This window comes from Fringilla coelebs (genome assembly GCF_963513975.1).
Source record: "Fringilla coelebs genome assembly, chromosome: 16".
Taxonomy (NCBI): Eukaryota; Metazoa; Chordata; class Aves; order Passeriformes; family Fringillidae; genus Fringilla; species Fringilla coelebs.
This window is the reverse complement of record NC_140042.1, coordinates 13,572,153-13,596,658: the sequence shown is the minus strand read 5'-3', so window position 1 is coordinate 13,596,658 and position 24,506 is coordinate 13,572,153. Positions and strand designations below refer to the sequence as shown.

At 55.2% G+C, this 24,506-nt stretch overlaps 1 protein-coding gene across 1 annotated transcript; it reads right to left on the bottom strand.

Annotated features, from left to right (window-relative positions):
- Positions 1-2,297: 2,297 nt before the first annotated feature.
- Positions 2,298-18,571, bottom strand: PGAP6 (post-GPI attachment to proteins 6). Its single transcript, XM_084216352.1, has 13 exons — positions 18,453-18,571; positions 14,331-14,508; positions 12,629-12,836; positions 12,417-12,550; positions 11,789-12,054; positions 10,163-10,482; positions 9,393-9,486; positions 8,696-8,819; positions 7,942-8,078; positions 5,303-5,481; positions 4,373-4,519; positions 3,882-3,998; positions 2,298-3,058 (listed from the first exon to the last, which is right to left on the bottom strand). The coding sequence occupies exons 1-13, from the start codon at positions 18,547-18,549 to the stop codon at positions 2,762-2,764; spliced, it is 2,298 nt and encodes a 765-aa protein (XP_084072478.1). The 5' UTR covers positions 18,550-18,571; the 3' UTR covers positions 2,298-2,761.
- Positions 18,572-24,506: the final 5,935 nt, after the last annotated feature.

The following is a 24,506-nucleotide window of genomic DNA, read 5'->3' as shown; positions in this document are numbered from 1 at the left end:
GCCGCGGCCGCCACGGATTGGCTGGCGCGGACGGAGCGCGACGGTGGCCGGGAGAGGCCGCGCCGCACCCGCGTTTCGCCCCGGCCAGCCCTGAGGGTGTTGGAGTGCGGTCCCGGCTCCTCCGGCGGGGCCCGGAGCGCAGCGGGACGGGCACGGACGGAACCGCTGAGTTCCACCCCAGTGGACTCGGGGGCACGGCTGGAGCCGGGTCAGGCTGGAGATCAGGAAAGGTTCATCCTCAGAGGGTGCTGGCACTGCCCAAGCAATGGGCACGGCCCCGAGGCTGCCAGAGCTCCAGGAGCGCTTGGAAAATGCTCAGGCACAGAGTGGGGTTATTGAGGGGTCTGGGCAGGGCCAGGAGCTGCCCTGGATGATCCTGTGGGTCTGTTCCCACTCAGGATATCCCGTTGTCCTGTGAGGAGGAACACACGGAGGGAGCCGAGCCCCGGAGCAGCCGGCCGGGGAAGCCCTGGGCTCTCCCTCCCTCTCGGGGCCATCCCCAAGCCCACCTGGACACGTCCCTGGGGTGACCCTGCCTGGGCAAGGGGGGACATGGGCTGAGCCCCCTTCCAGCCCTGTGGTTGTGTGACTGCAGCCACCAGGCGTCTGCCCGCAAATACCGTCACCTTTATTAAATTATAAAACCGTAAGCTTTAAAATTTACTGTATAAAATAATCACAGGTATTAACAGCAAAGAAAAAAATAACCTTTTTTTTTCTTTTTTCCCCCCGGACGCAGGAATTTGCTCAGATTTTACCCAAAATAATTAACCCTCCCTCCTGCAGGCACCAAGGCCGGGTCAGCAGGGAGGGGGCAAAGCAAAAATGAATGATACATAAAATAAAAATAAACAATCACGTCAGCGGGATTTCTTGCCCCAAAGCTTCTCCTGCTTCCAGCACAGAAATCCCTGAAAGGAAAGGCCCGATGAGGAATTATTGCTTTCTATGATAACCAGCAATACCCGGCCATGTCAGTGGCATCAGGTCACACTGGTGACACCCGGGTCACCCTGGTGGCACCCAGGTCACATTGGCAGCAGTCAAGTCACACTGGTGGCACCTGGGCAGCACCTGAGACACACCAACAGCACCTGGGTCACACTGGAAGCACTCAGGTCACCTTGGCAGTACCCTGGTGACACCAGTGGCACCCAAGTCACGCTGGCAGCAGTCAGGTCACACTGGTGGCACCCAGGTCCCACTGGTGGCCCGGCATGGACGGCACGGCTGTGAAGGAGCAGTGGTCCCCTGCCACGGTGCTGGGGCCTCAGCACCGCTGTGCAAACTGAGACAGGGGACAAAAAAAGTGCCTAAAAGTGGTAAAAGTTGGAGGAAGCCCTGAGGGCCCTAGGTCCCCCTTCCCACCGTGCTGCCCTGGATGGCAGCAGCACAAGGAAAGGCAGGGGACACGGGTGGCAGGGGGAATGACACTGCTGGGTGTGGACAAGTGTCCCTCACTTGTCCTGAGCCTGCTTAAAAAGGGGGAGGACTTTGCAGAGGAAGGGGAGGCAGAGGGATAAAGTGCACAGCTGAGCTGGGTGCTCTTCAAAGCAGAGAAAGAACCCCGAGGAAGCAAATCCTTCATTAAAAGCTCTTTCCTCCCCAAAGCCACCTGAGGAGGGGCTCCCAGCAGCACACAGCAGGCTGACACAGCTGGAAGGATGGAGTTGAGCCCTTATCTGTAGGAGAAGGATGGGCAAAGACAACTTCCCTGGCTGCCAAGTTCTGCCCTTGCTTTCTGCGTGCCCTGGAGTAAGGCTAAGGTGAGACACGCTGCAAAGGAGACCGTGGCCACCCGGGGAGCCCCTGGTGATGCTCCTGGCTGGGCTGGGACTGCTGAGACCTCAGGAGCCTGCAGCACATCCAGGCTCTGGGGCACAGCAGACTGGAGGAGCAGCTCAGACACCACCCCTGTGCTGCCCCAGAGAGAGCCCTGCCCACGCCAAACCCCCCAAAAGGAGGAAAACAGTGAATCCCTGAACACCATCAGCCTGGCTCCTTCCAGAGCTGAAGTTAAACTCAGACTAAACCCTGCACTGCTGGGCGTGTCGCACGCTGCTGCTGTCTCCTGCATGTCCCCACGTGGGGTTTTTCACATTCCTGACAGGTCTGATCCTGAACCCAGGGCCCAAGTCCCAGCCTCATTCTTCCCCCACAGAATCAGGACCAGGTAAGAGCAGCAGCACCTGTTTCAGAGGGAGAGAGGCCCCAGACCCCCAAGGAGACAGCAGCCAAGGGCCCAGCACATGTTGGGATCAGCTCCCTCCCTCCCTCCCCATCAGCACCAAGGGCACTCAGCAGCATTTGCTCCCCAGAGCAGAAGAAACGTGTTCTTCTCTTGGGTTCAAGTGCTGGCTGCAGGATGGCAGGGGAGCTCCCTGTCCCACATCCTCTGCCAGGACGGGGTGCAGAGAAGAGCCCAGCAGCCAAAGCCTTGGCTCCAGCTCAGTGTGGGCTAAGCCCAACCCTCATGGATGCAGCAGCGGGGGAAGAAGGGTTGGCGATCTCCCCCAGAGCTATGGGGAGGTGGGGGACAAGCTATTCCTTGATCTGGAACCATGAAGAGCCTGCCCCACCCCAGCAGAAAAGCAGAGGTGGCCTCAAACTTGCCTCCACAAGACCAGCCCAGACCATCTTCACCTTGAAACCCAGTCCACGCTGCGCCCTCCTGCCCAGGGGACGAGCACGTGGGTGCCCAGGGGCAGCCACGGGCAGGAGCAGCCTCCCCATCCCTGCAGCCAGGCCAGGCCAGGCCAGGTCAGGTCACAGCATAGAGCTCCTCACGGTCGTTCTGGCAGATCTGATAGCGACACGTGAGCTTCTGGGACCAGGCCCAGGGCTTCTTATGCTTGTCGCGAGGAGGGAGCAGGAAAGCGACGCTGCAGGCCACCAGCACGTGCCAGATGCTGTGGGTGTAGTAGTAGTTCTCATTGGTTTCCATGAAGGCGTACACTGAGATGGCAATGAAAGCCAAGGTGATCCCTGGGAGGAGGTAGAAAACCCAGCGCTTCCACGAGGAGGGGTAGCAGTGCCTGCGCTTTGCTCCGTGGTGAACCTGGGGGGGTCAGAGCACACTCTGGGGGTTCAGCAGCCCGGCAGAGGCTGGGGCAGCGGGGAAACAGACCCCAGAGCATCTGCCAGCCTCCCAGGGTGTGGTGTTACATTTTACTTAAACGGTATGCTCTGTCTCACCACATCCAAAATGTAGGGTTTTTTCCAAGCCTGTGATCCTCCCCTGCAGTATCATGGATCTGTAATCCCATTGGCCCAAGTCTTATTCTGTGCCCACCTTGAATCTCCCTGGTAAGCTGTGCCAGGGAGACCACAGAGGCTCTCTTGGCCCTTAGCTCTCTCTTGGCCCCTTTTCTCCCTAGGCTCTCCCTTCCCCCTTTCTCCTCAGAAACCATGCTGCTCCCGGGGGTGGGACGCCCAATAGGCCCTCATCTACCCAGCACCCTCAGAAGCCCTGTGGAGTCTCCTTGCCTGCCTGCCGCCCTAAACAAACTGCTACACCAGGGTGCTTGCTGTCCCTGAGGAATTTGGCCCTCCCTGCTGCTTGGGCCCATCTCTGCTCTGCAAAACCCCCCCAGGAGCTGTGGCACCAGAGCCCAGCACAGATGCTGCAGCTCCTGCCCAGGGCCAAGCCACAGCCCGTTCTTCGGGACAGCACTGCAGCTCCAGGTGTGAGACCCAGAACCAGGGGTTTCTCAGTTACTGCAGGATTGGAAGGTGAATCCCTTGCCCTGCTCCCTCCATCTGGGTGTTTCAGGGTTTCAGGCCATGCCTCTGGATGGGCTGGAGCCTTGGGTCTGCTCTACCACCACCACTGCCCACGGGGAGCAAAGGGCAGCAGGTCCTGCCTGGCTGGCCTCACTTACCCAGGCTGTAACCATGATGAGGAGGGCGAAGAGACAGGGACCCATCATGTTCCACACCCCTCTGCGGTCCAGCTGCAGGGACATGGCAATTAACAGGGTCCCCAAGACGAAAAGGACCTGGAAAAGAGACACCACCACTACTGGCAGGAGCTCATCTGTTGAGAGAGCGCAGCCAGACATGCCAGAGGCAAGGAGAACCTCTCCTTCTGGCTCTGCATCCACACGAGAGTCAGGAAAAACACCTTCAAGAAGGAGAAGCCACAGAAACCACAAACCTTTACCCCAAATCTCAGGGGAAATTTTCAGGCCCAGCCCCTACAAGCACACAGGCTCACAAACCAAACTGCCGGGACAAAACAACTCAGGGTGGCACTGGGTGACAAACAGGCTTTGTCACCCAGCTGTGTCATTAAATACAGAGGGCTCAGTGTGGCTACTCAGCTTGGCTGGCTGGGGTCTGGCTGGGCCACGTGGGGACACCTGACACTCACGTATTTCAGGATCTTCTTCAGGCGGGCCATGCACAGGATGGTGACCCAGATGGAGACCACGGAGCCCAGGAAGTCGCAGTACTGCAGGGTGTCGTAGTCCATGATGCACAGCACGGCCACGCCCGGCTGGTCACACGCGTGGTAGAACTGGGCCAAAAGGGGACAAAAGCAAAGGTCAGCATGGAGCCAGCAGCACCACAGGGCTCTTTGGGAAGGGGAGGCAGGAGAAGGCTGAGCCCACAGGCAGGATCCCTCCTGCAGTGGCTCCAGGAAGCTCCACCAAACCGCTGTGGCATTATGGAGAGCAGGCACTCTGCACTGTCCCAGCAGCTCTGAAAGGGCAGGACACAGAGCTGGGGCAGGGCCAGAGGAGGGACATGCAGATGACGAGGGGACTGAAGCACCTGCTCTATGAAGACAGGCTGAGAAAGTTGGGGCTGCTCAGCCTGGAGAAGAGAAGGTTGCATGGAGAACTCATAGCATCTGAAGGGGGCTACAGGGAAGATGGAGAGGGATTCTTCTCAGGAACTGGAGTGATGGGACAAGGACTAACAGGTACAAATTGAAAGAGGGGAAATTTAGGTTAGATATTAGGGAGAAATTTTTTACTGTGAGCATGGTGAGAGACTGAAACAGGTTCCCCAGGGAGGTTGTTGATGCCCCAGCCCTGGAAGTATTCAAAGCCAGGTTGGGTAAGGCCTTGAGCCACCAGGTCTAGTGGAAGTGTCCCTGTCCATGGAACCAGGTGATTTTTAAGGTCCATTCCAACCCCTTAACATTTTTGGATACTACAATGTGCCCACGGAGGTGCTTGTCCAATGATCCCAGAAGCTCCTTGTGGAGCTCCAGGATGGGCTGCTCCACCAAGGACTTCATTGTGGCATTGCCAGAGCTCAGGGGGAGGTGTCAGGGGACACAAGGCAGTCCTACCGTGGAGAAGAACATGGTGTAGGTGTAGACAGAGGCCTCCACCAGGTAGAAGCGATGGACAGCGACTGCAATGGCAGGCAGGAACATGAGGTTGCTCAGGGTGAGCAGGAGCGTGGCCAAGTTCTGTGTGCCCACGGTCTGGGCCTTGCTGTCATCTGTGCAGCTCCAGCCGCCCCAACCTGCGGACACAGAGGCTTCTGTGGATCTCAAAGGGCCTGCCCTGTCCTCCCACAGCAAGCAGCAGGATTCTGGGGTGCCTGAGAAGGAGCAATCCCACACCAGACCGTCCCTGAGCCTCTTCTGCATCAGCCTCTCGCGCTCCTGCTCTCAGGGTGTCTCATTACTCATCACACACTCTGCTGTGGGAAGCTGGGGAAGCCCAGCAGAGCCCTGTGGCTGCCCTGAGGACATTCCCCAGGTTGTCCCCACGTAGCAGAGGCCATCCTACATCCACACTGGTACTTTCCATCCCTGCAGTAACTCAACACACGTGCTACGTGCTGGTGGAACATCAAGCACTCAAGGTTCAGATGCTTCACGTGGTGTAAGTTGGGTACAAGATCCCTGCAGGTCCCAGGAATCAGGTGGAGAACAATCCCCAGCACTGAGGAAGCCACTGGGCTCCTCTCCTACCAGCTGTCATGGCAGGGCAGACCCCAAACCAGGTCAGGCTGCTCTGGACCTTCCCCAACTGACTTTTGAAGATCTCCAAGGATGGAGACCTGGAACCTGTGCAAAAACAAACAGCTGTGGAGGGGAAAAAAATGTGTCTTCTTCAATTTAGGTGACAATTTCCTTGCTGCAGCCAATGTCTGTGGGCTCTTGCCCTTTCCCTGTGCTCACCCTGCAGAGCTGGCTCCAGGGTCCCTGTAACCTCTGGGCAGCACAGAGTGTGACTGGTCCCACTCCAGCTCCTCTTCCACTGGCTGAACAAGCCCACTGCCTCAGCCCATGGTGACATCCAGACCTGCACAGCAGTGAAAATTTCCTAAAGGACAGTGCCTGACACAAAACACAACTCTCACCCCCTGACTGGTACCAAGGACTGAACTGAGGCAATTTCTACGAACACAAATCTGCCTCTTCTTTTTAAAAGTTATTTAAATTATTTTAATTAAATATTGGATGCCCATGACCTCCTTTTGAAGAAAGGAGGTCAGCCACAGGGCAGCTGGGGTATGCAGGCACTCCATGGTCAAGAAGCAGAGTTAACAGTGGCATCCATCCCATTCCAGAGTGACTGTAACCCACAGCAGCAGCTCTGCCCCAGGTGCTGGCTCCCTGCCAGGCAGAGCCCAGGGAACCCGCTCTCTCTGGTTTATTTCTGGGTCACCAATATGCAGATGGGGCACTTTGCTCAGAGTGATTCAGCAGAAAGCTGTCCTCAGCCTGATTCTCCAGTTCCCTTAAGGTGCTCTGTGCTTCCCAGAACCTGGCAGCCCTCGGGGAAGTCAGGATGCTGTTCTCCATCTCCCTCCTCACCCATCAGCAGCACTGCAGCAGGGAGGTCCTGGCTCAGGCCCAGAGCAGCAGGGAACCACATTTTGCCTTGTCCTTCAGCTGAGAACAGGTGCACAGACCCACCCAAGCAAAGCAGAGCTCATCTTCCCTACACCACAGACTTCCCAGGCCATTAAGATAATTAGGAGCTGACACAGATATTCCTCCTCCAGGGGCACCTCTGAGTCTAAGGCTCTTGGCAGGAGACACAGGGACTGCAGCCCAGCCTCATCACATCTCATCCCAGGACCCTACACAGCAAACCCTGACAGGCACAGGCTCTGACACAGGCATTTTCAGGCACCCTGATCTCTCTGGAGATGCTCAGCAGCACTGCTCCAAGCCCTGGGGGGCTCCAAGCTGTCTTCATCCCATTCCCCATCACCTCTGGGTGCTTCCCAGAACTTTGCTCCCCCGGGTACTGTGACACTGCCACCCACAGCAAACCCCAGGCTCCCCCAGTCCAACACTGTCAGGACCCAGACATCCCTCTGGCTGTTCTGAGCAGCCAAGACCCCTGCAGGGGGCTCAGAGAACCTGGCACAGAGCCCAAGGTGCCTGTGGTTTTGATTATGACCTGTGGAGCAAGTTACCAACCTTAGATGAAGATTTTCAAGCCATGACAGTTTAGGCAGAATGACAGTGAATTTATCACAGGGTGAAAAATAGATTTTGGGGTTTCTAGAATGGGGGTTCAGGGGGCAAGATGGAGGAATCCAGGCATGCCCAGCCTTTCTTCTTCTTGACCTCCATCTTCTGCTGTGATGTTGGCACTTTTAGATTGGTTTAGAGTAGAAGCTCACTGTCTAACATAGGTGATGGGTATTGGGAAGTAATTGTAAATATTGTACACTTAGTTTTTAGTATAAAGACATAACACTGCCCCAGGGGAAGGCAGAGTGCCTCTGTCTGTCCTGCTGAACAGACCTTGGCAGGACAGGAGAAAGAATTTTATAGATAAGGAACAATAAACAACCTTGAGACCGAGAACTGAAGAGCTCTGACTCCTTCTTCGAGCGCCAGGCTGGGAAAAGAGACTTTTAAACTTTTCTCGGGGTGACTCTGACCAGTGAGAGACCCTGAGACAACCCCACCACCCTGAGCTGTGCTGTCAGAGCTTCCCAGGACGGGGCACTCACCAGCCTTGCAGCTGCAGCCAGCGTAGAGGAAGCCGTGCCTGCGCAGGAGGCTGCACTGCCCGTAGGGGCCGCAGTCGTTGAAGCAGGGGGTGAGGTACGCCAGCACCGACACTCTGCCTTCAGCACTGCCACATTCCCTGCAAGGACAGCACGTCCCCTTGCTGCCACAGCCCTTGGGACAGCCCCTGCCCTGCTCCCCATGGCCAGGCCGTGCTCCTGCCTGCAAGCTCCCTGGTATTTTGGGATCTGCTCCATCCCTGCTCCCTCGCCCCTTGGGCTGCCAAACTGATGTGCAGGTGGATGCCCAGACCCCATGGCAGACCCCAGTGCCCAAGACTGCCCTCAGGACTAGTGTCACCAGTGCTGTTTTGCATCGTGCACTTGGCTCCTTACACAGGAAACCAGCAGGAAGGCAAACTGCAGGAATTCCGCACCTTAGAGACCTCCCAGAAGGGTAACAGCAGCAATTATTTCCCAACTTATCACCTCTGAATGCACCTGGGGAAGGGGAAGCTCACCTAGGCAGCCTCTGCCATCTGCAGTCGACGTGAGCTGTGCCAGCTCAGCATCAAACAAGCTGCAGGGTGCTCACAAGGGAGCAAGTGAGCAGGGCCACCCACCTCCCTGCCCCTCTGCAGCCACAGGGCAATGCCACCAGTGAGAGGAGCCCACAGCCCAGACAGGAGGACAGAGGGGTCAGGTTTGCTCACACAATGACAGTGGGAGGAGGTAGTGAGGTGACACCCAGACTCACCCCTGTCCCTTGGGGCAGAGGAGCTGCAGGGACAGGAACCAGTCATCAGTCTGTGGGTACAGGACAATCAGCGTTGCTTCTGCAGAGGACGTGCTCACACTCAGAGGGTAGCCCTGGGAGAAAGCTGAAAAAAGGAGGGTGCTGTGATGTGCCAGGGCTTGAGGAGAAGGGCCCACAGCAATCCCAGGCTGAGACTGACCACACAGGAATCAGCTACCTCCCGTGGCTCCTTGCTCCCATGCTTAGGAGGCACCAGGGGCATGGAGAGGACCCCAGCTCTCAAGACCCTTTTTCTTGAGATCTCATTTTTTTCTGTCATCTCAGTTCCTCGTGCATATTTGGGCAGCACAGGGCACCTGGAACAGCCTGTTGTCTTGGCTGGTCCTCCAGTGCACAGCTTAGCTGCTCTGCACACCCAGCAGTACCTTCACCATCCCCAAACCTCCTGCCAACAAGGCTGGAAGAGCCCCAGCTGGTAACCAGACCTTCCTTTGGTGGAGGCTACCTCGTGGTGCCAAGACCACCACCTGCACCCCAGCACCCTGGGAATGTGCCAGCACAAAGACCTCATGAGGGTTTGTGCAGAAACCTTTGGGACACACCATGAAATCCTGAGTCAGTTAACAGCCTGCCAGGTCTAAAAGCAGAGCCTGGGATGACACAGCTGAGCTGGTGGCAGTGCCAGCGTCTCTCCTACCTGTGCTGCAGTTCTGTGTGGCGTTGAGGGACAGCACTGGAGAAGCAGCACTCACACAGGCTGCCACGGTGGCATTGGCCAGGCTCACAGACGTCTGTGCAAACAGAGCAGTGCCCCACGTTAGAGTGCCCCAGTGCCACCCCCTGCACCATTCCTGCCCCACAGTGCCCAGGGACAATAAATCCTTCAGGTCAAGTGACCCATCAATTCAGAAGGTTTCTGTTTCACTGGACCTTGTGCTACCACTGCGTTGTGTCATGGCTGAGAGGCAAGAGACCCTCCTGGGGGACCCTGCCCCAAAGCTGGGACACCCCCTCATCATTTCAGCACCAGCACAGGAGAGACACAAGGCAGAGTCTGCAGAACATCAGGGCAGAGCCCTGGGCCAGCCCTCAAGAAGTTCAGTGGAATTTCAGGGGGCTGATTTTGGTGGTGGTGGTGTGGTGTGACTGAAGGAGCCTGGGAATCAGTGACTTGGACAGGAACACCCCTGGGTTCCCCTGCTCAGCCTCCTCTTCTGGTGGCAAGGTGCCAGGCTCCCATGGAGAAGATGGCACCGCAGCTGTTTTCCATTTTGTCTCCTCTGTGTCACTGCCGCCACATGCTGCAGGCTGTGCCATTTGAATTGGAGCTGGCAGGTGGGACACGCTGGAAGCAGCTAAAAAAGGCTCGGAGTACTTTGTAACAACAAAAACAGAAACAATCCCACCGGTGCCTACAAGGGACAAGCCCTGCCAAGGGGACACAACCCGGTTCCTCACCCCACTCACCTTGTTGAGCAGCAGGCTGACCACGAGGGATCCCCCGCTGTCCATGCCCGTGTTGAGGTTGAGCAGGAGCAGGGTGGGGGACAGGGAGCTCACGGGCACGCTGGGGCCGTTCAGGAGCCGGTAGCGCACGGACACCACGTCCAGGTCCTCCCTGACCACGGGCTGGCTCTGCAGGCAGGAGCTGCGCTGCCCGGACGCGTTGAGCGGAGCCTCGGCTGCAGCTGGGGCAGAGCTGCCTGCTGCTCCTGGCCTGGCACCAGCCTGGCTCTGGTTTAGGCTGATGAAGTTAAGGAAGGAGCTGGTGCTTCCTGGTCTGCAAACTAGAGCCAAAAAAGAGAGGAATCAGCACAGCCAGGTCCAGCACCTCACCCAGCAAATCCAGTGCTCCAAGGGGCAGCACAAACTGGGGGGTTTCAGGTGGTTCATGCCCTGCACAAACTGGGGGGGTTCAGGTGGTTCATGCCCTGCACAAACTGGGGGGGTTCAGGTGGTTCATGTCCTGCACAAACTGGGGGGTTTCGGGGGTTCATGCCCTGCACAAACTGGGGGGTTTCAGGTGGTTCATGCCCTGCACAAACTGGGGGGTTTCAGGGGGTTCATGCCCTGCTTGAACTGTCCCCGAGGTGCCATCTTTGCAGGAGGAGCATCAGCAAGCTGGGACACTGCTGGGAGCCAGGCTGTGGGTGGAAGCACCCTGGAGCTGCAGGGAAGAGGGAACAGAGGAAGGGATAACACAGCACCATCAAGGTGCCCAGGGAGTGCTCACTCACCACCAGCAGAGCTCAGCACACAGCTGTGCCACAGGCTGCACAAAACTCTCTCCCAGCTCCCCGTATGTGAGCAAACAAAGCTGAGCAGGAGGGAGAAACCAACCCAGTGGAGCTGGGCACACTGTGGCAGATGGAGCTGCATGGGACACTTGGAGTCCCACTGCTGGAGACTGTCCATTGCTCCCAGAGACTCCAGTGCTATCCTCTAATAACACTTCTGCTGCCAGTGCCAGGCTTCCAGCACACAGGATGAGGCTCTGCTTTGAAGAGGAGGTGGCAGAACCCCCAGCAGAAGAAAACTTTAAAAATGTACCTAGTTGGTGAGCTTCCAGCAGTCAAACAGGGATTATGGTCATGTAATAGGTGCAAACGTGCCTCTCACAGCCACAGGGACCTTGTGAGCACCTGAGCCACACAGTGTCACTGGAAATGGTGACACCCCCTTACAAAAACTCCAGACATTTCCCCAAGTAAACCTCTGTGAGGTGGTTTCCTGCCTGTAGCCTGCTCTTAGCCAATTAGTAGTCAATACAGCCTTAGTCTGGTGTACCACAGAAAACTATTTTCCCCACCAAATTTTGAGCCAGCCACTGCTTGCCAAACAACCTTTAGAAAAATAACACTGAACTTTTCAGGTGTTTCCAAACAGGCAGCTCTAGCAAGAGCCTCTCTGGGGTGAACACCGGAGTTTTCAGTTTTGTCCCCAAAGCAAAAACTATGGCGTCCAAGAGGAGGCAACCAGCAGGATGGAGAGCATAGGCCACCACAGCCAGGCACCCAAAGACCCAAGGGGGACACAGCACACACAGAGCTCCCTCTGGTCCTTCCCCCACTGCTAAAGAACATGGAATCCCACCTGTGAAAGAAGCCAGCATCTCCACCGACACGCTGGCGTTGGCAGTGCCGAGACTCTCCACCATGATCTGCAGCCACTTCTCCCAGGGGGGTGACTCCAGGGCCAGGCTGCAGTTGGTGCTCCCCGTGCAGGTGAGGCTCCTCTGGAAGGACTGGGGCAGGGTGATGGAGCCCAGCAGCACCCTCACAGTGCAGGCTCTCTGCTCGCTGGTGACGCAGCTGCTCAGCTGGAACCGCATCGCTGCCGCGTGCTTGGGAACGAAGACCCTGCAGGGGAGGGAGCAGCAGTTTGCAGAGCTTGTACTTGTACACAGCCAGGTCCCCAGGGCTTTGTGACAAGAGCTAGACTGCCCTGGTTGGTGCTGTGAAAATCCTTCCCAAGGCAAACACCTGGAAGGACTAAAACTCCTGCAGTTGAATCTGTGACCACCTGGGAAGAGTCGGAGAAGGATGCTCGTGTGCTCCCCGTGCAGACCCTAGCACTGCTGCAGGGAGCTCAGCAGCAGGCTCACAGACCCCCCAGCTCCAGCCCCACGTGGGAACAACCCTGGCTTCCCCTAAACAGCTCCTGTGGGAAATCAATCCCACCCTGCCATGCCCTCAGCTGCCCACCCGCTGCTCCCACTCACTTGACATGCAGTGGCTTAGCAGGCGAGACAACGGTGTGAGGCATGGGGACACCAGGCTCCAGGACAGGCATATCAGTGAGTCTGAGCACAAACATATCTGCCTGGAACATATAGGGGCATGGAGTGGAGAAACCCTGCAGGAGGGGAGAGCACAGGGGTCAGCTGTGGTTGTGGTGAGACACGAGGGGCAGGGCACTGGGCAGGTCCCTCACCTTGACCTCGATCCTGCCCGCAGCCTGGGGCAGGTGGGCGGCGATGAACCAGTCCCCAGCGGCAGGGGTGGTGACGTTGACGAAGGTGGTGTTTGGCACGGCGCTGCTCAGGGTGATGCTGATGTTGTAGGAGGGACGGACGGTGGCGTTGGCAGGAAAGCGGGTGCCCAAAGGGTTAATGACGGGAGGGGCTCCGTGCCGAAAGTGCCTGCGAGAGAAACCGCGGTGAGAGCAAACCCGACACCGGCAAGATGAACGAACAGGGATACAGACTGGCCTGGGACTGGAAAGGGAGCAGGCTGGAAAACCCCACATTTTCAAGTGGAGTCATCATTTTCATCTGCTGAGGACCGGCTGCTATTGGCTTATCTGGGATTTATTTAGAGATTGGTTTAACTTGGCAGCTTATTAAGATTTACATGGTTCCATCAAGCCTGGGAGCAAATTTCCAACACTTGCTAAGGCTAAGGCCCACCCACAGACTACTGCTTTATAACCATCAGCAAATTCCCCATATAGGGAAAATCATCTACAAAGAACTTTAATTTTCTAGCTAAGATCTGCATCTTCCCATTTCCTCTTTTAAGGAAGGCAAACAGATAGACTAAAAGACACTTTCCAAGGAAGCCCCTATTACAAACTTCAATACAGCAGCACTTCTGCTTTCTAGATAAGCCCAGCATTTGAAGTAGCAGACACACACAGCTGAGGAACGTGGGAGATATTTACCCAGTCAATTTGGCATTTAATTTGATTGCTTTTGGACTGCACTGCAACAGGTCCAACAAGCAGACATGACAGGTGATATGTTATTACTCCTTGGAGCTTATCTGGGTTAGCCATCGTTTCTCGGATTATTGTTTAGCTGCTGCCTTGTCCCTCACGTCCCCAGACTGCTGGAAACCTTTCTGGGAAGCAGAAAGCAGGCAGATCATCTGTGCCAGGCTGCTCAGGTGCAACTAAGAGTGCCAGTCCCCCCAGGATAGACCAGGGAAGCACAAGCCAAGCAGCTCCAGTCACTCCCAGATCTCCGTGGAATGGGTGCCAGAGACCCACGTGACTCCACGGGCACAACTTGCTGAGGAAGCTCGGTGTCCTCCAAAGATAAAGCTCAAAATCTGCCAAGTTTGGGACCTCGAGTCCTTCAACAAGTCAAGCACTGTTTTAAAGGCAGCATTTCTTTCACTGACATTGAGTTTCAATCTCCTCATGCTGCTGTGTCCACACAGCACCACATTCCTCTGCTATCTCTGCCCCACGCTTGGCTGCACCCCTCACAAAGTGCCCCCAGATCTCCTCCCTTCTCCTGCACTGGGCAGTTTGCCCATCTCCAGCCACTCTGGGTCTGCTCAAGTCCCTTGTAGTCCTGCCACATCGTTTGGCACCACGTGCAGGTTCTGTCAGGCCAGGAACACCTCTGAGCAGCACACCTGCCTCACTGTGAAGCTCTCTCCAATGTCCTAAGGGGTCTCTTGGACACCACACCTGACAGGCACCCCCAGATCCACTGCTAACACGAACACCAAACACTCCTACAGGTTTAAACACAGACTCACTGCTGCTGCATGAAGAAACTACAGCTCCAGCAGCTGAGGAGCTGCCCAGCCTCCACCACCAGCCAGCCCCAGCCACAAGTGAGCAGGACAAGGGGACAAGGAGCCCAGAGGACAAGCCCTGGCACAGGGACACAGGACATACATACACAGTGATCTCCATGCTGGTGCACTCAGGGCCCTTCCCCCGGGACGCCTGCAGGAGCCAGCGCAGCAGCACGGTGTCCTCTGGCACGTGGAAGTGGAAGAGCTTGGCATTCCCATACCAGCTGTAGAAGGAGAGCTTCTGTGCACTCTGAGAGAAGTACTCGGAGACGTACAGGGAGTCTGCAGGGGAGAGAGCACAGCAGTTGGTGGGGGAGCTGCTGGGGGCAGGCTGCAGGGCTTTATCCACCCACAGAAGCACACAGGGGGTTTAATGTTTCTTGGAACAGTGCACTCTGTGTCCCTGATTTCTCATTCCAGTCCCATTAGATATGTGGTGATCCGTGCACCTCCAGCCAGAACCACCCACATGCCTACTATAAAACCATCACCCTGAACCAGAGAGCACTAACAGATGCCTAAACTTCACTCTGAGAAACGTGCCCTGAAGATAAGAGATCACCAGAGACACCAAGGAGGAGGAAAAGGTCAGGAGGAAAGGCTGATGGCAGAAGGAAAGGTGATGGAATGGGCAGCAGGAGCCCTGGGCACAGCACAGAGCAGATGGGTGCAGGCAGCACGGGGTGCCCTCTGCCCCAGCAGCAGTTTATGGTGCCAAGAGGCAAGAGCTGTGCCCTTGGCTCCGGCTGGGCACATGGGCTGATGTTTTACATGGGCAGAGAGTGAAAGGATGGGGGATGATTTTAAACCAAAAGAGGGGAGATTTAGATTGGATGGCAGGGGGAAATTCTTCCCTGTGAGGGTGAGGAGGCACAGATTGTCCTGAGAAGCTGTGGCTGCTCCATCCCTGGAAGTGTCCAAGCCAGGCTGGAGGGATCTCAGAGCACGCTGGTCTGGTGGAAGGTGTCCCTGCCCATGAGATGATCTGTAAAGGTCCCTTCCAACCAGAGCCATTCTGTGGTTATCCATTTACCCAGCTCAGGACACAAGGTTCTGCCTTCCTGTGACACACAACACTATGCAAATTCATGTGCTGCAAACGTAAAATTTCAGACATACCTTCTAAAGCCTAGTGATTTTCCTAGCTGGAAGAAAGGCTGCTGGGACAGTGAGAACAGCCCGAGGGTAGGCTGAAAGGGTGTGCAAGAGGACAGCAGCTACTCAGCCGAAGTGCCATCAGGATGAACTCGATCCTCCATCCCTCTGCCCAGCTACACACCTACAGATCCCCCCCAGCAAAATATACATTACACAGAGCAGCCAGACTGCAGCTCAGAGCTGGAAAAGAAGCATCACACCAGCTGAGAAAGGGATAAACTGCACAGAGACAGCGGAGCCAAGACCATCCAGAACCAAAGTTTGTAACACTCAGCAAGAGGGTAGAAGGTTATGTCCTCATGTGTCTGTGAAGTGCTTCCTGGTGCTCCTTTCCTACTTTGGAATCCCCAGAGTGGGGAGAAACTGTGGCACCTTTCAGAGGCAGATTCCTCATTGCTATCATAGAATAGCAGCGAGGGTGAGTTAACCTGGCGTTCCCACAGGCTCGTGCTGCAAACACAGAGGACCCAACTGTGTATAAGAAAGACAGCAAAGAAAGAGGAAAACAATCCTTAGGCAGGAGCAGATCCTTGGGACGTAGTTCCTGCCGGGAGGAATCTAATCCTAGCAGGAACTACGATTCATGCCCCAAAGGAGGACGCTGGCCAGCCTGCACCCACGGCAGGGCCGGGAGACAGGAGCGGTAATCACGGCTTTAACTCCTTGGCAACTTCCCAAGGCAGAGCCTGCGGGCATCCTGCGAGCCCAGCAGGGAAAGGAGGGAACAGGAAAGCCAGAAATACCAGCCACACAAGGCAGCTGGAGGATTTGCTCCTGCAGGAAGAGCCTGGCTCTGACCTTGCCGCAGGGGCTGCCCCGGGGGACAGCCAAGGGAGCAGAGCTGGCAGCACCTCCATGCACAGAGGCAGGAAAGGCCATAGGGAAAAGTGAGCCTTGAGCAGGACAGCCAAGGCTGTCCCCCTGCAGCTCCCAGGCCAGGGTCACACTCAGCCAGCAAGGAGCAGAGACCACAAAAGGGGCTTTTCAAACCAAATCTCCCCGGCTGAAACACCAGCACAGTGCGTGGGTACTGTGGACAAGAGCTGGCTGTGATCCCTGCAAGCCCAGGGACATTTCCCACACAGGGGCTGTGGAAAGGAGCAGGCTTTCATCAGCGGTGTCTGTACCCCCAGCACACTCCACACACACTTGGCACACTCCTTTCTAGCAGCCCATGGGCACAGGAGGAGGGTAGGCAGGGACACAAAGCGTGATTAGAGCTGGGAGAGCCCTGGTCCTTCTCCACACAACAGGTCCCATCAGACAACCTCCAACCTGCCCCAAGCCCACCAGCTGTCAGCCATGGTCACCAGCCATCCTGCACGTCCTCACCAAGCCAAAGCTCTCTTTGTGTGGCTTTGGGGGAGGACAGGGCAGGCCAACTGCAAAATTAAAAACTCCAGCAATCAGCAGTGCTCTTTATTAAGGACTGGTCAATTATGTGGAGCGAGCTCAAGAGCATTACCAGGTCAGAGCAGGCAGACCTGCCCTGCCCACGCACTGCCTGTCACCAGGTAAGCACCAGCTGTGGACAAAGTCCACTGACAAACAGCTTCTTGTGGTGACAAGGGCTGAGCCCCTGCTCACAGGCTGTGCTGGGCACCCAGAACTGCACCAGCAGCCTGGTATCTGACTTCCTCCACCTAGGGTGACAAGGAAATACCACAGAAAAGCCTGAAAGACAGGTCACTGCAGCCCAGTGTGTGCTCTGGCAGCCCATTTGAATCAAGAGAGAGTTCTCTGGCATGTGCTGTGCTCTCTTTGTGTCCATCCCCATCTATTCATTCTGCTCGACACCAGCGTGGCAACACCTGGAAAGTCCCACTTGACTGTTCCATGATGTGAAACAAGCTTTAAACTGAGCAAGAGACCCGTCCAGTGGATGCTGTTTTCCATCCTCTTCCATACAGATCTCACATAAGCAGATTTCAAAACCAGAGGTGTTTTAAGACAAGGAACAGAACGCGGTAGAATCCCTGATGCACAGAGGAGACACATCATTTCAATTTCAGAGTAAAGAGTCACCTGCTACAGCTTGGGTTTGTTTGTCCAAAGATGATCTCATGGTAGTTTTAGGACATAATACCTTGGCTGCGGGTTTCACAGGGCGCCCCATCAAAGGGATGAAGCCCTCATTTCAAAGCAGACACCGTCCAAAGCTCCAGAGTTGATGAGCCTGACTCGAGAAAAGACTGGGCTCTGTTGCAGGATGTGTTCCCACTTACAATGTAACAGAAATCCCGTTCCTTTATCCCGGCTCTAAAATCCACCTGCAAATGTTGCAGAGCAAGGGTCCCTCGCTCCCCTGGGCAGCAGCTGCTCTTTGCCAGCTCCCAGCCACATCCCTACGGAGGCTTTCCCGACAGAGGCATTCCCACAGCCGGCGGGACGGCGCCGGGACAAACCCGGCACCACACCTGAGGCGCAGGGAGCTCTCAGGGCTGGGAACCCAGCGAGCAGGATGCCAGAGCAGGGTGGGCCTGGGGCACGGGGCCATGTCCCCCGCGGCTCCCCGGGAGCCTCACGCTCTGCGGACCGCGAGGAGCGATAAGCACCGTGAACAGGACAGCCAGGGGCACAAGGAGCGACCTCCGGGACGGAGCGAGCGGGCGAACACCCTCACCTGCCCGAGCCTCGCCACCCCAGAGCGGCTCCGGAGGGGAGGCACAATCCCCGCGGGACGCCAGACCCACCGCTCTCCCAAAAGCCACGCTCCCATCCATCCTTCTGCATGCGCTGGAAGTAAAGTAACCTGAAAACAAGGCAAACCCAAGGAGAACGACCGCTGCGAACACAGCAGAGCGCTCTGCCAGTGGTCTGACCTCCCACTGCTCCGCAGGGCCGGCACAAGCGCTGCTCCCCGGGGATGCTCAAGAGCCCCCGACTCCCTCGGGAAAGCGCGAACCGCCCCAAAGTCACCGCAGATCCACCCCGGCAGCAGCTGCGACACCCGGGGCAGCTCCCGGGGCTCCCCTCAACATCACCCTCCGCCTTCCCACCGCCGCCTCTGCCCCCCGGGACCCCGCGGCCGCCCCCGCCGTGCCCCTCTCCGCCCCGCCGGGACTCACCGGGGCCGGCGCGGTCGGCGCGGCCGGCGGGCAGCGCCAGCAGCTGCAGCAGCAGCAGCAGCAGCCGCGGCAGGGGCGGCCCGGCTGCCCCGGCCATGGCCGCCCGCCGCTGCCCCGGGCCCGCCGCCCGCCCGCCCCGCAGCGCCGCCGCCGCCGCCGCCGCTTCCGCCGCCCGGGCCCGCCCCGGCCCGGCCCGCCCCGGGCCCGCCCCCGCCGCACCGCCCCGCTCCGTCCTGCGAGCCCCGGGATGCGCCTGGCGGCTCGGAGCATCCCGGGCACGGGGAGGGAGCCCTGGCGCGGCGCCGGTGCGGCTCCCGGGTGCGCTTCTCAGCGCCGTGAAGGCCGGGGAAGGCGGTACCGGGAGAGCAGTCGAAGCTGGAATCACAAATATGGCTCGGTCATAAGCGGGCAGCCCACCGTGTCCCCGCTCGGACGGGAAATCCCTGCGAGGCTCGGCCCTTCAGCTGATTTAATGCTCGTTCCCGCAAAGCCCATTGCCTTCTCTGCTCTCACGGATCTGCCATGCTCATAGGACCCAGGGGAGATGTGGCTTTCATAGGCACGGTCAAGTCATTCTCAGATTTTACAGCTGATTTCAAAAGAGTCAAGGATTTTCTTTTACCCGCGTTTTCCTTGGGATGCCTCTGATGTGTTCCCCAGCAGAAATAATGCAGCCTGAGGACAGTCTCGGAGTCCCTGCTCAGGCAAAAATCCCACCACTCCCTTACTGGTCAAGTCCTCCTTAGTTGAGGACTTCAGACCTGTTTCCAGTAAACCACAAGCTCCCTGGAGATGGAGTTTCTACTTCTGGAGCTCAAAATCTTTGCTGCTTGCTCTCACAAGACGTTACTCTTTGTAATAAATTCTTGGGGCATGGGAAGGAAATCCCCAGGGGAAGTGCTTGTCATTTTCCAGGAGCTCTGACATCACCAAAATCCCAGTCAGAGCAGGCTGTGCGCTCAAAGCTGGCAACGTCCCCACCTGATTTAGGTGAAGACTTCCCTGAAGTCAGCCCACAAGCTTGAGCACATAGAGCTCAAGGGATGGGAAAAGATTATTCTGCTAATTTCCAGCTTCAATTTGTTCACTGCTTGTTCATTTCCCCTTGCCCCTGTGTGATACTGTCCTTGGATTTTCAGAGCTCTCCTTCTAAGAGGAAAACAAATAAACCCTTTTGCCCCCATTCTACTTTAATTTAGCCTTCAACTCCACTTTTAAAGATATCAGCTCATCTCCAACCAGCCCTTATGAATTACTTTCTTGAAATGCCATTTCTAGTTATTTTTCTCTTAAAAGAGAAAAGAAAGAAAAAGTCAAAGACCTGAGCATAAATTAAGCTTATCTAACACAATGCAGAGTCAGATCCAGAATGTGTTACAAGATCTATTTTTTTTTTCACAGCTTGGGTCCCTGGGAGTTGCTTGTTCCCAAGAGAAGCATTCCAGCGTTCCCTGTAACTGTGTGATGGATGCTGTAGGACATGCCACCTCCAGACTGACAGCTGCTCCAAACACATGGGGACATGCAAATGTTGTCATTGGCTCAGTGGCTGTCTGGGCTGCTCCTTTTCCCTTTGGCTAAGCAGAACTGCAGCCTCAGAAGGGGTGAGTCTGGGCCAGAGAGGGTCTCCTTTTGGCTGCAGAGCTGGAGCTGGGGCTGAAGCTGGAGCTGGAGAAGCTGAAGCTTCCTCCACTTACCCAGTCAGTGGGTCACAAAGACCTGCAGCCAGGCAGAAGGCACAGCTGCAGTGGCATCTGCCCCATCCTGTGTGGCATCAAGAGCCCAGAGGATTCAGAAAACCACACAGGGGATTCTGTCTGTGCTGAAGCCTCAGGGACCGTGGCTGTGCTGGGTTTCTGCCTGAGTCAGTGGCACTCTGAGAGTGGTGTCGGTGTCCCTGTGGTGGTCAGGGCTGGCCACTTCTGCTTCCTGCTCTTTGGTCCATGAGTCCTGAACACAGCCCTTCACTTCAGGAAATCAGACAAAGAGGAAGACTCTGTTCTGGAGAGAGTATTTCCTGCAGTGTTTCAGACAGGCCTGTGGAGAAGTCTGGATTAGATACTGCAAGGATCCCTCTTTGAGGCAACAACCTGGAAAAATAAATAATGGTGGCCTGTGCAAATTGGATTTATGGAGCTTTAACAGTGCTGACCCATGAATTTTGATAAATACATTTCCTCTATTAATAAAGGCACTGAGCTGCTCAACTATTGAGGGATGTCTAAAAGCTTTCTGGATGAGCAGCTGCAATGCACATTTTGCTGTATTGCTTTCCATAAATCCATAGCTGGGATCCTCCTGGCCATGTGCAAAGGTCTCTGGAGAGCACAGAGCTGGCACAGTCTGCTCCCCTATCTCTGTTTGATCCTAGTGCAAGGAGTAAAAAAAGTGTCACTGACTGGAAGACTCTGTTTTAACTATTTTCAGCTAGATCTTCACTGAATTGTGTCCACCCAGCAGCTTGACTTGGAGTCACTGTGACAGGGGAAGGAAGAGAATAATGAGGAACTGTACCCCAGGATTAGGGACCAAAACTCTGCTGTTAGAGTTGCACAGTTTTAGCTTTAGACAGAAAAGTCAAATGATGCTCCATCACTGCAGGGGGCTGCTGAAAGGATATTTGATGTACTCTGTGGAACTTTGCTATGTGCAGCTCTCAGTGTTACTCACAAAAGGAAAAACAGAAGGTCAATCCTTTCAGTGTAGATAAAGAGGATGACCTGGATAGGGAAATATGATCTAAAAAAGGGGAGGCTGAACTTGAACTGGCTATTACAGCTCAGGAAAAAGATGCTGGAGTCCTCACTAATGGTTTGCCAAAATTGTAGCCTTGATGTGCAGGGGGAAAAAAAAATGCAGTGGTATCATCAGGAAGGGCTTGGGCTTGCAAAATAACAAAGAGAGCATCTCCTGCCTGTTGTGTAACAGCTTGGTGCACCCACATCTGTGCAGGTCTGGCCTCTGATCATGGAATCCTCTAATGACATAATTTGGGTTGGAGTGGACTTTTAAAGGTTGTCTGGTTCATCACCTCTGCCATGGACAGGGATGGCTTCCCCTAGGTCAGGTTGCTCAGAGCCCCATCCAACCCTGGTCTTGAAAGTTTCCAGGGATGGGACATCACAACCTCTCTGAGTAACCTGTGCCAATGTTTTACCACCTCCACTGTAAGAACTTCTTCCTTACACCTGATCTAAATCAAACCCCTTCATTTGAAACCATCACTCCTTGTCCTGCCACAACAGGACATCTTAGGATGTAAGAACATTGTGGATTTACAGCCCTGAGCAGGCAACTGAGATCAAGGGGATGGGGTAGCTGCAATACAAAGGGGCTCTGGGGAGGCTGGGATTTTTCTCTGCAGAAGGGGGAGCAAAACCTGCCAGCCCTACAAAATCATAAAGAGGACGTGGACCTGGTGCCTGATGAGAGTTAGAGCCATCGATCAGTCCGGTAGATTGATTTAAAATGAATAAAAAGGACTTTATTTGGAGCAGGTGGGAGAATGAACTTCTGGAACTCACTGCCACGGGAGGCTGTGGAAACAAATAGGATCAGCAGGTTTATAAAAGGTAGAGCAAATTCATGAGCAGCAGCAGGTCGACAGACAGATGCTGAAGGTAACAGGCAGGAATGCAGCCTCTGGAATTGATATTACTGCTTGTGTGGGAGCTGGAGGAACACAACCAAAGCTGGGCCCTCCCCAGATGGCATCTCCTGCTGCTCAAAAATGCAGAAAAACAACACAGGGAGAGAGGAAGCACTGATGTCACCAGCAGAGCACTGCCTACCATCTCAGCTCCAAGCAAAATCAGATCTCCCAGGTGGTTGCTGTATATGGTAGGAAGACAGAGCAACCAGCAGGAAGAAAGATTTTGCATTTCTATTCAATTTCCATCTCTGTAGTGAAAATCTAATCAATGCTCATTTTCTGTCTTCTACCACTTTTCCTTTTTCCACTGGCAAAACAGCCAGTGGAGGAGGTGGGAGGATTCCAAAAAGTTTGAATTAAAGTATATTTCAATCATTCCTTATTTTCAGACTGCTTGCTTGAGGAAAAAAAATCCCCTCTATCTCAAAAAGTGACGGAAGCCACCTCCAAACATTCAATATCTCTGGGAAAAGAGGGAGGGGGATGGGGTCACAGGAACAAGACCATGGTGTCTCTTATTGTTAGCAGGGTAAAAGGAGGAAACCAAGGAACTACAAACCAGTTGGGTTCGAGTTAAAAAAAACCAACCAAACAAACAGTGGGACTTTTGATCAAAGAAAGAGATGAGTAATAATCATGGCCATTGCCAAGAATGAATCCTTTCAGATGAGTCTGTTTTCCTTCCGTGACAGATTCCAGTTCTTTGTTTACCTTTATTATTTACTGTTCTGTCGTCAATAGCTTGTTTTGTACTGGAGAACATCCTTATTAAGTTCTCAGATGTTCCTGAGCTAGAGGGGCTGCAAGAACTGGCTTAAAATTCAAAAGGATTCAGACAAATCAGGGAGGAAAATTTTTTTTTCAGCAGGAAAAATCTGACATTTAGGAAAGAGTGGCTGTCCAAACACACAGCAAAGAAGCAGAAGACCTATTGGCTGCACCACTCATGGGTTGCACTATTGCCATATTGAATTCCAATATGGGATGTATAAACAAGAACAGTCTGTAAAACACATGATGTTTTCCCTCCTCATTCCAGCAAGAGGATCTCTCAACTGGTCTCTCACTCAGATCAGCTTCCAGTGAGGAATTAATTCTCTATCTTCCCACTGCTTGTTTACTAGATCCCCCTTGCTTCTGGGAAGATAGAAAATTCATGGAGAATTCCTGTTCAACTCCCCTAGGATGCTTGATTTCCTCCAGGAGTACATGTTTCTGTGTCCCTCTCCAGGACACACTCCCTAGGGACACGATTATCTAGCCAACATAATAAGATTAGAATCCAGCCTATCTGGACAAAGCTGTTTGCAGCCCCTCAAGAGACTGGTGGAAGACCTGTGATTGGGTAAGTCATTGCCATCAAGCTCATTTCCTGATGTTGTTTAACTCCTCTTTCAATAAAAATGAGCTCTGAGATGCCACTTGCCTTGGTGTCACCACAGAGCACTGTTCTGTTCTGGGGGTATCTGAACCCTGGGTGCTTTGTCCATCAAGAATAAATGAGAGCTGAGAAAGGCCTGCAGAGAGTGGAGACATCAAAACAGGCATGACCTGGAGATACTCATCCTCTTTCTTCTGCTGAAGCTTCCTGGCGTGATTCAGCTTCCTGAGTGCTGCCATGGCCTGGATCAGAGGGCTTTGTGTCCCAATCCACCTCCTCAGTGTCACCTGGGGCTGTTCCAGGCTGCTGCTGCTGTGGCAATGCTGAAGTTGACTCCAACTCCTCAGTACTGGAGCTGCAGCAATGCCAGCTGCAAAACCAGCTTGGGCCAGCACTGGGGCAAATATCTGACCTGCTCTGCTCCAGTGTGGCTGGTGGGTGCCCAGGCAGCTGGGCAGGGATGCCAGCTCAGGGTGTGCCAAGCTGTGGTCGGTGTGTCTGTCCCTCGAGGCTGGCTGTGTCCTGGGGCACGCACAGCCACGGCCACCGAGGGATGCCCAGCGGAGGGACCCCTGTGCTCTGAGCCAGAGGCACGGCGGGCTCGGGGCTGGAAAACTCAGCAGGGCACACGGGCCGATGGGGAGGGGTCCTGCACCCACCCCCGAGCTGGCACCAGCCTCCCAAAGCCCTCGGGATGTGCGGCTGGCTGGAAGCCCTGCTTCTCGCAGCCCTCTGCCTGGCCCCGATAAAGCGCCACGGCTTGAGGTCCCCATCTTGTGGCAGCAGGGACAAACGGCTGGGACAACCCGAGCTCAGCGGCTGTCCGGCCAGGCAGAGCCCTGGCAAAGTGCTGCAGAGGTAGGACACTGCCCACTGCCGCCCGAGTGTCCTGCCTGAGGCAGAAGCTAAAGCAAGCTGGGAGCAACTCCCACCCCTGACATACACACTGTCCCCACATTGCTCTTACACCTTCTCTCCTGTACCCACTATGCTGGGACCATGAGGGCCCTTAGTGGCTGGG